Source organism: Carassius gibelio, chromosome B8 (assembly GCF_023724105.1).
Source record: "Carassius gibelio isolate Cgi1373 ecotype wild population from Czech Republic chromosome B8, carGib1.2-hapl.c, whole genome shotgun sequence".
Taxonomy (NCBI): domain Eukaryota; kingdom Metazoa; phylum Chordata; class Actinopteri; order Cypriniformes; family Cyprinidae; genus Carassius; species Carassius gibelio.
In genome coordinates, this window is record NC_068403.1 from 12,497,913 (window position 1) to 12,514,997 (window position 17,085).

General features: G+C 36.4%; 1 protein-coding gene and 1 non-coding gene across 2 annotated transcripts in view; one reads left to right on the top strand and one right to left on the bottom strand.

Annotated features, from left to right (window-relative positions):
• The window catches only part of cacna1fb (calcium channel, voltage-dependent, L type, alpha 1F subunit), a 38,866-nt gene extending 22,310 nt beyond the window's left edge, over window positions 1-16,556 (top strand). Inside the window, exons 20-48 of the mRNA XM_052564322.1 lie at window positions 16-118; window positions 1,159-1,288; window positions 1,785-1,844; window positions 1,937-2,043; window positions 2,391-2,478; window positions 3,127-3,234; window positions 3,438-3,490; window positions 3,691-3,837; window positions 3,934-4,135; window positions 4,855-5,013; window positions 5,364-5,474; window positions 5,648-5,731; window positions 6,023-6,151; window positions 6,238-6,303; window positions 6,465-6,556; window positions 6,748-6,907; window positions 7,279-7,406; window positions 7,491-7,587; window positions 7,667-7,769; window positions 8,077-8,178; window positions 9,257-9,384; window positions 11,280-11,399; window positions 12,332-12,591; window positions 12,693-12,716; window positions 12,822-12,944; window positions 13,034-13,191; window positions 13,293-13,405; window positions 14,392-14,739; window positions 14,973-16,556. Of these exons, the coding sequence (XP_052420282.1) occupies window positions 16-118; window positions 1,159-1,288; window positions 1,785-1,844; window positions 1,937-2,043; window positions 2,391-2,478; window positions 3,127-3,234; window positions 3,438-3,490; window positions 3,691-3,837; window positions 3,934-4,135; window positions 4,855-5,013; window positions 5,364-5,474; window positions 5,648-5,731; window positions 6,023-6,151; window positions 6,238-6,303; window positions 6,465-6,556; window positions 6,748-6,907; window positions 7,279-7,406; window positions 7,491-7,587; window positions 7,667-7,769; window positions 8,077-8,178; window positions 9,257-9,384; window positions 11,280-11,399; window positions 12,332-12,591; window positions 12,693-12,716; window positions 12,822-12,944; window positions 13,034-13,191; window positions 13,293-13,405; window positions 14,392-14,739; window positions 14,973-15,239 (3,770 nt within the window). The 3' untranslated portion in view covers window positions 15,240-16,556. The remainder of the gene's footprint in view (window positions 1-15; window positions 119-1,158; window positions 1,289-1,784; window positions 1,845-1,936; window positions 2,044-2,390; window positions 2,479-3,126; window positions 3,235-3,437; window positions 3,491-3,690; window positions 3,838-3,933; window positions 4,136-4,854; window positions 5,014-5,363; window positions 5,475-5,647; window positions 5,732-6,022; window positions 6,152-6,237; window positions 6,304-6,464; window positions 6,557-6,747; window positions 6,908-7,278; window positions 7,407-7,490; window positions 7,588-7,666; window positions 7,770-8,076; window positions 8,179-9,256; window positions 9,385-11,279; window positions 11,400-12,331; window positions 12,592-12,692; window positions 12,717-12,821; window positions 12,945-13,033; window positions 13,192-13,292; window positions 13,406-14,391; window positions 14,740-14,972) is intronic.
• Window positions 11,036-11,108, bottom strand: trnaq-uug (transfer RNA glutamine (anticodon UUG)). The gene has a single exon. It is a non-coding gene; the product is annotated as a tRNA-Gln (tRNA).
• Window positions 16,557-17,085: the final 529 nt, after the last annotated feature.

Below are 17,085 nucleotides of genomic sequence, written 5' to 3' on the forward strand. Positions count from 1 at the left end.
CTTCTCTGCTGGAAGAAGGGAAAACTCAGCTCAATGTTGCTGACTTTGCTCCTCCTAAAGAGAAAGTTCTACCGATCCCAGAGGGCAGTGCGTTCTTCTGCCTCAGCAAGACCAACCCGTGAGTCTGCACTTTAAACTATTCACAGACAGCACTTGACCATTTAAAGAGATAGTTTCCCCCCAAAAAATGAATTCTGCCATAATTTACTTGTGTCATATAAATGCATCCCTCAGTCATTCATTCATTCCAAACATGTTTGACTTACTTTCTTCTCTGGATCACAGAGGACATTTTTGTTTGTTTTTATCCATACAGTGGAAGTCAATGGTCATCAAAACTGTTTGGTAACATTCTTCAAAATATCTTCTTTTGTGTAGAAGAAAATAGGCCATACATGTTTGGAATGTACTGAGGGTGAGTGCTGACAATACATTTTTGAGTGAACTATTTGATTAATTCTTTGTTACTATGATTATATTTTTCTTTATATAAAACATTTTCTACAAGTATTCCACAACTATTCCAAAGTACTTTTGGGGAAAAAATAGCACTCACTCACTTAAACATGGCAATTGTGTTTTTGTTCCTCACATTTTCATTTCAATGTGTTAACGCCAGTTCTGGAGTTACTCATTAATCAAATTAAACGTTTGCCTTCCTAAATAAACTTCTTATGGTACATTTCCTCGGAGGTACCAGTTTTTTATCTTTAGTGAAAAAGGTCAATCGATTTAGACAAACAGCAAACATTATATCTGACTCAAATCTGTTTTATTTTTGAAGTTTAAACAGCAAGAATATGTGAGTTTCTACTGCTTGCAAACACAATCACAAAATCTGTAATTATTCGGAATGTTATTTAGATTTCATGCAACTCTTCATTTGGGATGCAACACACATATATATAATACATAACTCAATTCATAATTATAATACATAATTCAAAATGCATGAATCTGTCTGGAAATGAATCCAAATGCATTAATTTTAAAGTGACTTATGTGACTTTCACTATGTACTTGTTAAAATGCATCTGTTTAATGTTTCCTCATGCACCTCATGAGTTGAGCAACATGAAGAATCAACTAAAAATCTTAAAGATATTTTACAGTTGATATCACACAGCTAACCACAGTTTTCTTTGTGTCTCCCTCCAGAATAAGAGTGGGCTGCCATACCCTGATCCATCACCACATCTTCACTAATCTCATCCTGGTCTTCATCATTCTCAGCAGCATTTCTCTGGCTGCGGAGGATCCAATCAGAGCTCACTCCTTCAGGAACAATGTGAGTTTCCTGCTCACACACAAGCAGCATCATAAATAGTTATTTACTGCAGCATGTTGATTGGCATGTTGGAGGAGCTCTTCAGTGCCAGCTGGGGAACGCAATCCTTCAATCAGCTTGCTGTCAAAAACACGCACGCACACGCATAAACATATAGCTTAACATGATTTACCTTTAAGTAGGACATGTTTTTGGATCAGTATTCTTGTTAGTACTGGAACAACATGGGATCGACCAATCAGAATTGATATTGGGGGTCAGAACTGGGACCAAGGGCTTGAACAACATGGTTATCAATCTATTATTTCCCTGAAGGTTTAGGAAGAGTAAGAGTTCAGACCATGATTGTTCAGTACAAATAGTTTGTTTTTAGTGTGTGCTCCAGGAACGTGTCTTTTGTGTCGCATTTACACAAACAAGTCTGTCACCAAGCATCAATCATACTAGTGAAACATTATTTTTCATATCAGGGGAACTGATTTATTTCTCTCTACAGGTGTTGGGTTATGCTGATTATGCGTTCACTTCTATATTCACGGTGGAGATCTTACTGAAGGTACCAATCAATCAATCAGATGCTTTTGTAAAATGTTGCTACACTGAAATGTCCTAACCTTTCTTCAAATTTCCCTTCTTTTTTCTCTGCAGATGACAGTGCATGGCGCATTCCTGCATCAGGGTTCCTTCTGTAGAAACTGGTTTAATTTGTTGGATCTTTTGGTGGTCAGTGTGTCTCTGGTCTCCTTTTTCTTACAGTAGGTCTACTACACTCATATACATACAAAATATGTCTGTTCATAATTTCTGTGAGTCTGTGAGTTATCTGATAAATAGAGATATGTACGTGTATGTGTATATGCATGCATTGCCCTCTGGTGGATAAATGAGGATGGTTCCCATATCCCGCTTTGAATGCAATGCAAATGTGAAAATAAACACAGGAATCCAAATCTTATGACCATTGTGTTCACTGATGAAGTGAAAGGGCCAAAATATGACTTGACTGCTTAAACCATATAAATCACATTGTTAAGCGACAATGCTTTTTGAGTCCACACTTACAAAGTCAAACCTCTCTTTCTTTCTTTTCTCTCTCTCTTAGTTCGAGTGCCATCTCTGTAGTGAAGATCCTCAGGGTGCTCAGAGTTCTGAGGCCTCTTCGAGCAATCAACAGAGCCAAAGGACTCAAGGTACACTTTTAGTGTGTTTGTGCCTGTGCATTATTTCGCAAATTTGTTTAAGGCATGTATATATACAGTTAGCCAATTATGATAATATTTCTTACCTCTTTCCTTTTCTTTGCCCAAAAAACCTCCTTTCTCTTCATGTTTACATACTCTGATCTTTAGTAAACGCAAAAGTTTGGGCTCTGTAAGTGGTTTTTTTATGTTTTTGAAAGACCCTTATGTTCACTAAGGCTGCATTTATTTAATCAAAAATGCTTTAAAATGTAGTTGTATAAAATACAGTTATATTATAATATTGTCACAATTTAAAATAAGAAATTACTTAGCAGCCATTGATCCAGGTTTCAGTGTCTTAAGACCCTTCAGAAGTCATTGTAAATTGCTGGTTTGGAGCTGAAGAAACTTTTGTACTGATTAATATTGTTGTGGAAACCATGAGACATTTTTTCAGGATTATTTTAAAAATAGAAAATTCAATAGAACAAAAATGTATTTGAAATACGAATATCACAAAATACTTCTATTGTATTTTTTGATCAACTTAATGCATCCTTGCTTAATTTAGAATTGTCAGAATTGTTTGAGTGCTTCTCTGTCATTGATATTGTGGAGACTCCATTACTCTCTCTCTCTCTCTCTGTGTGTGTGTAGCATGTGGTACAGTGTGTGTTTGTGGCTATAAGGACCATCGGGAACATCATGATCGTCACCACCCTACTTCAGTTCATGTTTGCCTGCATCGGTGTTCAGCTTTTCAAGGTTAAATGCACACACACACACACACACACACACACACACACACACACAAACACACACACACACACACACACACACACACACACACACACACACACACACAAAGTCTGTCTACATCTTGTGCTCTCACAAGTTTAACATTAGCATTTATATACTAATGTGTACTAATGTACTTTTTATTGCATTATTACTTTTGTGTTTTATAGGGTAAATTTTATCGTTGCACAGATGAAGCTAAAAACACTCCAGAACAGTGCAAGTATGTCATATTTCAGCATCTGTCTTTCCTGTTTAATTATGTTTTTACATTAACCACATGTGTGTGCCTTTGGGCAACATGTGTGCTTATGTGTCATGAGTGGTTTATGTGTACATCCATTTGTGCCTACAAATTGTGTGCTTGTGTGTGTGTGTGTGTGGGTGGGTGGGTGTTTGCGTGTGTGTTTGTTTGTGACACAGGGGCACGTTTGTGGTGTATAAAGATGGAGATGTGAGTCATCCAATGGTGAGAGAGAGGATCTGGATCAACAGCGACTTCAACTTCGATAATGTACTGATGGGAATGATGGCCCTGTTTACAGTCTCCACGTTTGAGGGTTGGCCAGCGTGAGTCTGCTCCTCTGACATCTTCCTCCATATGTCACTGAAGGTCACCATGACCATGTTTACACAATAATCCACATTCTGTTTTTCCTCATCCAGGCTGCTCTACAAAGCCATTGATGCCAATGCAGAGAATCATGGCCCCATTTATAACTACCGCGTGGAGATCTCTATATTCTTCATCGTCTACATCATCATCATCGCCTTCTTCATGATGAACATCTTTGTGGGTTTTGTCATCATCACTTTCCGTGAGCAAGGAGAGGCTGAGTTCAAGAACTGTGAGCTGGACAAAAATCAGGTTGGACGGAAGGCTATTTTAAAGAATATTTGAGAGGTTTCAGTGTTTTACATTTTACATTTAAGTTCACAATCAGTTTTACCTCTGTAATGTGACATACTATCGTTCCAAATTTTGGGGTCAGTATGATTTATTGATTTATTTAGCATGGATGCATGAATTTTGTTAAATATGACAATATAATGTAAAAAAAAAATGTTAAATTGCTATTTCAAATACATACTGTTCTTATGAACTTTCAATTTATCGAAGCATCCAAAAAAATTATCATAGTGTCCACAAAAATATCAAGCAGCACAACGGTTTTCAACATTAATAATAAGAATAAATGTTTTTTGAGCACCAGATTATCATATTAGAAAGATTTCAGAAGGATCATGTGACACTGACACTTATATTCAATAAATTTTTTTTGTTTTTATACAAAAACTGATTGGATGGTGTTTCTGACGGGAATGGAGTCAAAACAAATACATGTTTGAATTGCAGCTTAAGTGTAATCCGGAAAAAATTAGGAGGAAGTAAAAGTTAGATCTCAGTGTTGCCAATAATTGGGCTACGTTAACACCGCAGGTTTTTTTATGTCCGCGGGTTGAAGCGACACCAATAAGACAATATTTAGCCCCTGAAATGCTCATTTTCTTTATAATAAGAACTGAAACGTGTATTAAAAAAGTATATAAGTCTCCTTGTTGTCTCCTTCTATTTGTTACTTTCAGAGACAGTGTGTGGAATACGCTCTAAAGGCCCAGCCGCTGAAGCTGTACATCCCCAAAAACCCAGTTCAGTACAAGTTCTGGTCTATAATCAACTCCACAGGCTTTGAGTACATCATGTTTGTGCTGATTCTCCTCAACACCGTTACTCTGGCTGTGCAGGTAAACAGCTGAGTCTGACAAAAGACATAGCCTTACAAAAAGCTGTATAATCAGCATGTAGAACCACAGACAAAGACATTTTAGTCTATTTTTGGTATTGTGAATCTGAGCTTATGTGAGCATACTTAAAACTCCAACATGAACCTTGAGGCCAGTGTTAAATTAGTATAGAGTAGCACCATTTTAGCACCAAGTCAGTTGCACTGATAAAAGAAGGCCTCTGTAAATTGACATAAATCTAAACATATATATAGGTCTATAAAGTAGAAAGATCAATACCAGATGACTTTAGGCTGATAATGAGTTAAATGCTGAATGTAGAATCATACTCTCTCTGGATTCTTCCACAGCACTATGACCAGTCAAAACTTTTTAGTTACGTGATGGACATCCTCAATATGGTTTTCACCGGCCTTTTCACTGTGGAGATGCTCATTAAACTGATGGCTCTCAGACTCAGGGTCAGTCCTTTCACTTGATGTGATACATGTTTGCGTGCTATAGTGTATTCTGTCTATAAAGTTACGGATCTGTTGTCTTAAAATCCTTTAGACACTTCTCAAACCATCTTGAATTTTGCAAGTATGTTGTTCTTAATATCTGGTTGATTTTTATTTTTTATTCCGTTCTGCAGCATTACTTTATCGACGCATGGAATTCCTTTGATGCTTTGATTGTGGTGGGAAGTGTGGTGGACATTGTGGTTACAGAGTTCAGCGTGAGTTCCACTCTTACTTATGCAATCAACAGGATTGAAATAGATGCAGTTCTATATAATAGTCTAAACTAGCACAGATTTCTTGGCATCTGGTGCCCTTCAAGTTAAATTCAGTGGTAATTTATATAATAATAATTTTTTTTACAAATATCACTTTAGTCTTATTAGATTCTAGTAATGATTATGTTAATGTTTAATGCAGACATTAGCTCACAAATATTTCATGTAAAAATCAGAATCGGCCTATATTTGTCCTGTAGGGAAATACAATCTCCTTTATTTTCTCCTTAGAGCTCAGAGGACAGCTCTCGTGTATCCATAACTTTCTTCCGTCTGTTTCGTGTAATGCGATTGGTAAAGTTGCTCAGCAAGGGAGAGGGCATTCGTACCCTGCTCTGGACTTTTGTGAAATCACTCCAGGTCAGAAGACAATGATGTTTGTCTCAAACATTCTTTCATATTTTGAGCAAATGTTGTGGTCTGTTACAGTTCTTGTTGTCCCTCAGGCCCTGCCGTATGTTGCTCTTCTGATCGCTATGATCTTCTTCATCTATGCTGTAATTGGAATGCAGGTAATTGGAGGCTCGGAGAATGTATATATTATCTGATGATCATAATTTTTTTATATTTATATATTTTTTATTTTTATACTATATTTATACTATATCTATTCTTTTTTAAATGAAACACAATTGATCCGTAAAAAAACAATCATTAATGCTCTATTCATCAGACATTTGGAAAGATCGCCATGCACGACCACACACAAATCAACAGGAACAACAATTTTCAGACTTTTCCACAGGCTGTACTGCTACTTTTCAGGTGAGAGAGTGTGTTTTTCTGTTAATCACAGAACAGTAGAGCATGGTGCCAGCAACATCAAGTTCATCGGTTTGATTCCCAGGAAAGGCATGAACATGTTAAAAATGTTTATCTTGAATGCAATGTAATTTGTTTTGGATAAAAGCGTCTGCCAAATGCATAAATGTAATGTATGTGCTGTTCATGTGCAGGTGTGCAACGGGTGAAGCATGGCAGGAGATCATGTTGGCCAGTCTTCCAGGAAAGCGCTGTGACCCAGAGTCAGACTATGAGCCCGGGGAAGAATTCACATGCGGCAGCAACTTTGCTATTGTCTACTTTATCAGTTTCTTTATGCTCTGCGCCTTCCTTGTAAGTGTTGTTGTTTATTAAATTAACTTGCCCTTGATAGCTTGAGTCATGCAGTTTCATTTGACTGCATAAATTCCCAGATTTTATTAAGAATTAAAAAACCTAATGTTTTTATTTTTTTTTATTTGTTTGTTTTGTTCTTGACTATTTTTCATTTGACTGCATCATTTCCCAGATTTTATTAAGAATTAAAAAACCTAATGTTTTTTTTTTATTATTTGTTTGTTTTGTTCTTGACTATTTTTTAAAGAACATTTTTACATTTACATTTTTTATTCTTCTTACAAAATTCTAAATATTTGTACAGTGATTATTATGCAATGTTTTAAGTGTGATTTGCATAGTGAAATGGAACTGTTGTGCTTTTTCAGATTATTAATCTGTTTGTTGCTGTCATTATGGACAATTTTGACTATCTGACCCGCGATTGGTCAATTCTCGGACCACATCACCTGGATGAGTTCAAAAGAATCTGGTCAGAGTATGACCCTGAAGCCAAGTAAGATTATCAGTCTTTTTCTAATGTTTTTTTTTTTTTTTTTTTTACAATTAAAGTCTTATTAAATGTGTGTTTTTTTTCCAGGGGTCGAATAAAGCATTTGGATGTGGTGGCTTTGCTCAGGACAATCCAGCCGCCGCTTGGATTTGGGAAGCTCTGTCCTCATCGTGTGGCCTGCAAGGTACAGACACACAAAATCCATTTGGTCTGTTCTTCTTCCATTTCTTTCTCTCTAACTATATCTCTCTATTTTTTGTCAGAGGCTGGTTGCCATGAACATGCCCCTGAACAGTGATGGTACGGTGACCTTCAACGCCACGCTGTTCGCCCTGGTCAGAACTGCTCTGAAAATCAAAACTGAGGGTCAGTATGGGCATCCACACAAACACACACACCCTCAGCATACTCATCCGCTTCACCGCTCTAATTAAGCTAAAGATGATTCATATGAAAGTGTGCTTTGCATATAAATACTGGAGCCCTTACATTGTCATGTTTTCTTTCATATTTAACTTCTCTGAAATCAGCCACATACAACCATATACTGTAGGTTTCCATGCAGAATAATAATATGCAATTCAACTTATGGGAAAGAATGAGACAACGTGTGCAAAATGACATGGTCCTAGTAGCTGTGTAAGCTGATGTGGCTGCAATGTGTTGTTCTCAGGGAATCCTGATCAAGAGAACGAAGAGTTGAGAATCATCATAAAGAAGATCTGGAAGAGAATGAAACCCAAAATATTGGATGAGGTCATCCCACCCCCAACTGGTGAGTTCTTTGTGGATCAGTTTTATTTAGTCTTTTAAAGGGGTGGTTGATTGCGATTTCACTTTTTTTAATGTTCGTTAGTGTGTAATGTTCGTAAGTGGAAGAAAAATTGGGGTTCACGTAAAAATCTATTCATATATGAATTGCCATTCTGACTTCTAAAGATTCTAATGGATTCACAAGTTTCAAAATCAATGTTCTAAAGCAGCGGTTCTCGGTCTTGTTCCTCACATCAGCCTGCTCTGCATCTCTCTCTCTCTCTCTTAGTCTCACAACACAACACACTGGACTAGCTAACCAGTTAGAGCCCTTTCTGTATTTCTGAGGGAGGGGCTTCAATAAAAGCAGGATTTTTTTTTTTTTTTTTTTTTTTTACGAAGCATTAATACGTTAGACTGCACCCCATAAACACAATCAGACCCTGAAAAAAAGAGTCAACCAAACATCAGAAAATTACCACAATACACCAGAGTTGGGCAAAAATTTATGAATTGGCTCTGTTTTAATTCATAAGTGTGAATTTGGACAGAATTTTTAATTTTAATTGGAATAACAGGAAGAGGAATTTACTGAATGGCAAAATAATAATATATCACCAAATAACACAAGAATAGATAGTTTAGGAACTATTAATAAGGCATCTGTCTTATAAATCTTGTAGTAAATTATTCTGGCAAATTTTCAGGGAAGATGAAATGCTCTTCCATCATGGTCTATAAAATGGAAGTTAATTTATTATATATAATGACCTACATATAGGTAATATGAAATGTATGTTTTTGTATGGGTGTTTTGGCATTTCAAACAGTGAATATTAATATCCGGTGTTTCTGGAAATGGTGTATATGTTGTGGATGTGAAAACATTGATGAGTAATTTAGACTGACAAATTAAATATAGTATTAAATACAATATGTAATATTGTAAAATTTAAATTTATTTATTATTGTGTTTAGTTTTCTGCCTCAACTCATATTTAACTGGCATTTAAAAGACTGCCTCAATTCAGTTCTGAATGCTGTTTCAGAACTAATTTGCAATGTTGCATTTGCAACATTCTGTGTTGGTTCTTTTACAGAGGAAGAAGTGACTGTGGGCAAATTCTATGCCACATTCTTGATCCAGGACTATTTTAGGAAGTTCCGGAAAAGGAAAGAGAAAGTGGGTCTGGGAGATTCAGAGAATGGTAACCCTTCAGCTCTACAGGTAGATCTCTATCCCAGCTTTTTATTTCAGTTGAGTCATTTACAATATATCTTGGCACAATAGTAGCATTGCATTTGCACTAAATTAAATCACAATCGCACTTGCACTAAATTAAATCACAAAAACAGATGACTTGACAATCATTTAATGAATTTGTACAAATCCCACATTGAGAGATGATCCACTGAAGCAGACTAAACTTAAAAAAGCCTTCACCATAGAGCTGTGATCCTGGCTGTCTTCATTCTGAGTTTCTCTTTTTATCACTCTCTGTGGGTGTGCTGTCATTGGTAGTTTGAGGCTACATGTGTGGGTTTGTGTCCATGCTGCTTGCATTTTTTTTTTTTTTTTTTTTTTTATAAACTGTCACAATATAAATTTCATCCTAAACAAAGGACTTATTTCTCATGACACAGGTGGGACTTGAACCCACAAACCCCATCTCCAGAGGCTGATACCTTATCCATTAGTTCTTTCCTCCCTGTTTAAAGTTCCTCTTGCCCTCTTGTCTTTTTTTTTTAACTGATTTGTGGTCATTCTCATCCCTTCTCTCACTGTCTTTGGATGTGGCTGAGTATGTGTTCATGTCTCTCTTCCAGGTTGGTCTTGTGCCCTTGTCTTGTCTGGTCCTTTGTAGTTCCATGTTCTTGTCTATTTTGTTTATTCAGTTCTTCTAGTCCTGATCTTTTGTTTAGCATTTTTTGTTTGATGTTCAAGTTAGTTGTGTTGGTTAAATTGGTTATCATTCCTTATGTTACAGTGCTTTACTTTTTATCAGTTCTTGTTTTATTTATCCCCCTGCCTGCATTGGAGTAAGTTCTGTTGCAGTGGAGCCTTGTCTTGTCTTTTTTGTGTTGTTAAGAGTTCCTGTCCTGACCTGTTCCTGTGAGTTCCTGCCACTGGGTCTCCCTGCTTGGTACTTGGTCTGCTTCATAGTTTGCATTTGCATAGTAGCTCTCTGTCTGTTAATTGTGTTCCTCCCGTTGAATCACCTACACACCTCATTACCCTTTTGTATTGCTCTGTTTTGTTATAAACCCTTGTCACTCACTCTGTGATTGTGTCCTCGTTCTAGATCCCTGACAGCCATGTAGTCTTAATCAATAATTCTGCCCAGACAGCAAGCTGTTTCGGCCCAGATCCGGTCCACATCTGGGCCGAAACTGCTTGCTGTCTGGGTATACATAAACCGTGAAAAATCAACAGTATTGTCACCTTCTCTTTTAGCCCTATTTGGATTTAAATTGTCAGTTGTTTGGTTCACAACCTCAATCCATATCATATGATTCATCAAGACTTGCTTCAACTTCATTTCATCATTTAATAGACAGCTTAGCTTTGATAGGTTGATGATATCCAGTTTTCTACAGTTTCAACATAAGGTTTGCAACTCAAGTGAGACTTAACCCACAATTCCCAGTTCCAGAGATGATGTCTTATCCATTAGGCCTTCTTGCAATTTTTAAAGTTTCAGTAATAGTAAGCACATGCCTTGATAACATTACAGACTTTTGATTTTTCTCTTCTAGTAAACATCTACCAACCATTATGTTTACAGCCTCAGTCCTTCTCACATGATCTCAGCAAATATATTAAGCAGGACTTCAGTTTCAACTAAAATTTTCTCTTGCTGTGCAAATTTTATAGTTTGCAACCCAGGTGGGACTTGAACCCACAATCCCCAGCTCCAAAGGCTGATGCCTTATCTATTAGGCCACTGGGCCCTTCTTATGTTTAAAGCAGCCTTTATGCCTAAAATCTTACCTGTTAAACTGCTTGACCAACATTAAGTGATTTCTAAATAGTTTTCATGTATTTTCCTTTGTGTTTTTGATGATTTGTTGAGCTGCATATATACTGTGGTGCCTGTCTTTTTCCGCGTGCATCTGTGTCAGGCAGGGCTGCGAACTCTGCAGGACCTTGGGCCAGAAATGAGACTGGCCATGAACGAAGATCTGGAGGAGGAAGAGGAAGGTCTGGAGGAGGAGCAGGAGGAGGATGATGCTCTTTATAAGGTGCCTATCACTTGGACCATTAATATTATTTTGGAGCACAATTTAATTACTCTATTTTTAAATGAATGAACTGAAGCACATTACATTATTCTTATAAATTTGCTGAATAGAAAATTGTCCATTATATCCAAATAGCCAGAGACTGAAGGATTAGATAATTATTCAGAGGATGGGGAACGTGATCTATTGAGATGAATGGTAATTTGAGCATGAATGGAAGTTAAAGATGAAAGTTTTGTGGTGTAGATGTTGTGGTTTGGTTGGCGAAATGCTCATATAATCTATTGCATTCCCTTCCCTTAGCATTCATCATATATCTAGGTGCATAATTTGTTTACACGTCAATCATAGATTGCATTATTGCTTTTCTTACTTAAAGTGCACCGCCTGTAATGTAAGTCGAGTAATTATTAGTAGTCATTCTTGCACAAATATTTAAATTGTTGTGAGTACTTGCATTGTTAGGAACGTGACCAAAAGACTCACAAACCAGGTGGGACTTGAACCCACAATCCCCAGCGGCCAATGCCTTATCCATTAGGCCACTGCGCTTCTACTTGATCTTATTTTTGATATTGTATAGGTTCAGCCACAAGCATATACTTACATAGTCTTTAGTGTCACATGATCCATCAGAAATCATTCTAATAGGTGCCCAAGAAACATTTCTTATTATTGCAAACAGAATGCAAATAGAATGTTTAAAAGAACAGCATTTATTTGGAACATCATAAATGTCTCTGCTGCCACTTCTGACTAATTTAATGTGATGTTTTCAAATTATAATTGTTAATATAATTCATAAATATATATATATATATATATATATATATAATAAAAAAATGTCTATGTGTTTCCTTGTTGCATTACATATTTTTTAATACAATATTCTGTTTTTTTTTCTTCTCTCGCTTATATTGCTGGCCTCTTAGAACGAAAATGGCTTTGCAGGCCACGCTGAGCCCTCCAGCAAAAGCCGGCGCTCCTCTTTGGCCACTACTCCCAGTGTTGCTCCTCTTCCTTTCTCAGGAGAAGGCATCTTGAACGGCAGACTGGGACGTAGGAGCTCCTTAGCAAAAACACAGAACAGGAACGGTGCTCTGGAACACGAGGATTTCAGAAGAAGAGACCGCATGCGTTCCTCCTTTCATAACCAACACAAGAATGGTGTGATTGACCAGCTGCCTAGAAGGTAAATCTAGTTGTTTTTCCACTGTATTTATTTATATTAAACCTCATATTAATGATGTAATTTATTGGTTATTAATTTTGCACACTGTTTTTGTTTGATAGATCATCATACTACAAATACCCAAGGTAAGCATTCAGCACAGTCTGCAGCACCACCCTTACCCTTCTCTGTTCCTGTCTGCCGTTCTCTCAGTCTCCTGCTGACTGCAGGTTTCCTCTTTTCTCCCTCAGGAGGGACTCCAGGGACAGATTCTCCTCTCCGCTATCTCGGCGAGAGGAAGGTGGTGAGTACCCTGGAGAGCAGCGCTTCTATGGAAAATATGAGGACAGCGAGAGCGTCATCTCTAGAGAAAGGTACTCAGAAAGTTTTGCCTGTGCCTGAATGAATGAATTCATATTTTGAAGCTGATTAACTTTATGAATTATAATAATACATACCTCAGGCATGGTTATCCAGAGGACAGCACAATGTTCCCGGCACATAGAGACATGTATGATGGACACTCTATGAGACACCCTGTCTACAGTAATCATTATGGACACAGTTATGGTGAAGGCAGGAGGACAGCACGGAGACGCCTGCTGCCTGCAACGCCTACTGGTAAAATCTATTATTATAATATTGTGTGTATGTAATAAGGGATTGTACTTACTTACTTCACTGTTTTGCATTATTATTATTATTTTTTGCCTGTTTCTCAGGGAGAAAGGCTTCATTTAACATACAGTGTTTAAGAAGGCAAGATAGCAGCGATGATCTGCCCATCCCGGGAACATACCATCAGAACTCCCCACCCTGCAGAGCGCGTTCACAGGTAATGTTACAATATCATTTTTTGTCCATGACACACTATCAGATGTGTTGGTTACACTTTATTTTAAGGTTTCCTTGTTACAGGGTAGTTTTAAAGTACTGAGTAATATTAATTAACTACATGTACTTCCTATATGGTTAGGGTTAGGGTTAGGATTAGGGTTTGGGTTACTTGCATGTAATTATGTGTTATTAATTGTAATTATAATATTAAGTACATGTATTATGTGTAATAAGGACACCTTAAAATAAAGTTTTACCAATGTGTTCTTTTTGTTCTGACATCTTCTCCAATGTTACAATTACATCATTTTCATAATGCACATATTTACTTTTTTATTTATTATATTGTTTATATGTTTATTCACTGAATGAGGTGGCATAGACTATAAAAAAATTATTGCAATAAATCTACATTTCTAATGCATTTGGTTTAATAGTTTTACTCTTTTCCCAGACCTAGTCTTTCAATTGATACAGTATATTAATTAAATAAGAATTATTTTAACTACTGTGAAACAAATTGCTAAATAAATGTATATATAGCTTAATATACATTGTGTAAAAATTATTTTTATATATTACATATTAGGGCTTGCATTTCAGTCTCAAGAATGTGCTTTGCTAGCACTGCTCAATAAATACATTTTTGAAAAGGTTTATTAGTGGCTAAATTGTTGTGATAATATGTGACCATGTGTGAAATATGTTTGTGCGAAAATATATATATTTTTTATGTATTTAGGATGCAAAAAAAAAAATGTTAATTGTGAAATTAGTCTTAGCAGACCCATTAAAATAGCTTGAATAGGATTTTATTTTACAAGATGCCTAAACTTGCAACTTGCCTGTAGTTGAAGAAACACCTTATCTTCACACAGTTCACAGTTCCTGATTGTCAACTGCTTTTTATAACTGAAGTGACTCCATTGAATATTAACAAGTCATAACATTATGACTCAGTCTGTTTCTTTCTCATCCTCTTAGGGATACAGCAGCTACGATTCTCGTCACGGCAGCGCTAGATCGTCCACAGGTTCAACAGCATCCTGGGCAAACACCGGCCCTCGACAGAGTCGTCTGCTTTATGCTCCCCTTATCCTAGTAGATGAGGAGGGAGCAGGAGGGGCTGGAAATGTAGGCATCTGGGACAAAAAGTCCAGTGCCATGGGAGTTCCTGCGTCAGTTCGGCATTCCAGTTCAGGATGGTACTCGGGACCCTCTACGGGTGGAGGGGGGCAGCCGTATAGAGCCTACACCACCCTCAGAGTCCCCACCCAACTCAGTCCTCACTACAGCGAGAAGAGAGGCAGTGCTGACAGTCTGGTAGAAGCGGTAGGAGTAGAGAAACACTAAAGCAACATTGTGATAATAAAATTATGGACACATTACAGCTTGACTACATCAATATTACAGTAACATTATAACGTGTTACAACTAAAACAACATTAAGGCAACATCGAGGGAACATTACAGAAAAATGACTATATTTATGTTGTATGTCTATTGAGTTTGACATGTATAGTGCCATAAGTCACTCCAGATCTTTCTCTATTTGCCATCCTCAGGTCTTGATCTCTGAGGGTTTGGGATTGTATGCCAAGGACCCCAAATTTGTAGCCTTTGCCAAGCGGGAGATTGCAGACGCCTGTCACATGACCATAGATGAGATGGAAAGTGCTGCAAGTGATCTCCTGAATCGTGGGGGCTCAGGGGAGAGTCAAGGCTTCCTAAACCACACAGACATGGGACCTATATACAGTGATGAGGAGCCCATCAGGAGCCACGAGGAAGAGGAACTGGCTGATGAGATGACTTGTGTTACATCTTTCTGAATAACAGATAAAGAGCTGATCTGGATGTCAGTGGGTGGGGCAACAGAATCCTGACTGACCAATCACATCGTTCATGCAGTTCTGAGTCACAGAAAGACTCTGCTGAGAATGGTGGTTTAGTTCTGAAACACTGTGACCGGTTCTTACTCAATCTGTGAAAGTGACCAGCTCCAGTTTACCCTGTCAACATGGCAGTTTTACATTCTTTAAATTCAGATTTCTGAAAGGACTCGTTTTATAAACAGCTTATGTTGTTGAACATTTTATATATGTTAATGTTTTTAATCCATCACTCTGTTGTTTATTTTTAAGCATCATTTACAGAGGGATTATCTGTACCTAAAATATACAGTATTTTAAATTATTGAAATAATTTTCAAAAAATACTTAAACTAAATGAAATTTTAATAAATAATTGAAATATTAACACTTAATAATTTTACAGGTTTGTCTCGCATTTTGTGTATATTTCTGTTATTTTGTTTTTTGTTTTCCATGATGGGCTCCAGTATTGTTTAATCATCTTTGAATATGGTTTAAAATAAATCATGATATTGGAACAAAACGCACACTGTTAAGGAGAAACAAATTACTTGTGTTGGGTTGAACATCCTGGCTGTTATTTCAAGGACATTTTTTTGACAATAAAATAAAAAACACGTTTTTTTTTTTAAGTTGTTTAATTTTGTATTTTGTTATTATCATTACTTAATTGTTTTATTTTTTTATTCTAGTTTTATACATGTGGTGATTTTGCAATGTTGTTGATATGCTACAGTACTTTAGTCTTGTCAGATTCCTTTCACTGATAATACCCAGAAAAACAGCCACAGACACAGTGATCTATTCAGAAGGACACTGTGCCCTATTCATGGGTCTCATGCAGTAAAAATAGATATTACTGAACATTTTCTAAAAAATAAATGAACACAGATTGCAGATGTGAACTTGTCTGTCATACCACATCTCTATGTAATCCCCAGCATTTGCTCCCTTCCCTAACAATTTAAATTATTGAAATAATTTTCAAAAAATACTTAAACTGAATGAAATTTTAATAAATAATTGAAATATTAACACTTAATAATTTTACAGGTTTGTCTCGCATTTTGTGTATATTTCTGTTATTTTGTTTTTTGTTTTCCATGATGGTCTCCAGTATTGTTTAAACGTCTTTGAATATGGTTTAAAATAAAACATGTAATTGGAACAAAAAGCGCACTGTTAAGGAAAAACAAATTACTTGTGTTGGGTTGAACATCCTGGCTGTTATTTCAAGGACACTTATTTTGTCAATAAAATAAAAAACACGTTTAATTTTGTATTTTGTTATAATGTTTACTTAATTTTTTTATTTTTTTATTCCAGTTTTATACATGTGGTGATTTTGCAATGTTGTTGATATGCCTACAGTATTTTAGTCTTGTCAGATTCCTTTCACTGATAATACCCAGAAAAACAGCCACAGACACAGTGATCTATTCAGAAGGACACTGTGCCCTATTCTCATGCAGTAAAAATTTTAATTACTGAACATTTTCTAAAAAATAAATGACCACAGAATGCAGATGTGAACTTGTCTGTCATACCACATCTCTATGTAATCCCCAGCATTTGCTCCCTTCCCTAACAATTTTACTTCATTAGTGTAAATATACAGAACAATATTAATAGAACCGCTTCACATGGAATATTATATTAACTTAAGGTTTATTACATTCTGAATTATGTTTGTAAACAAATATAAAGATGAAATGTTTCCACTCATTGCAATCTGTCATTTTTATAATATCATGGAGAATTATGGCCATTTTAATTTGTGAAAACTGAGCCAACTTAGCCATTT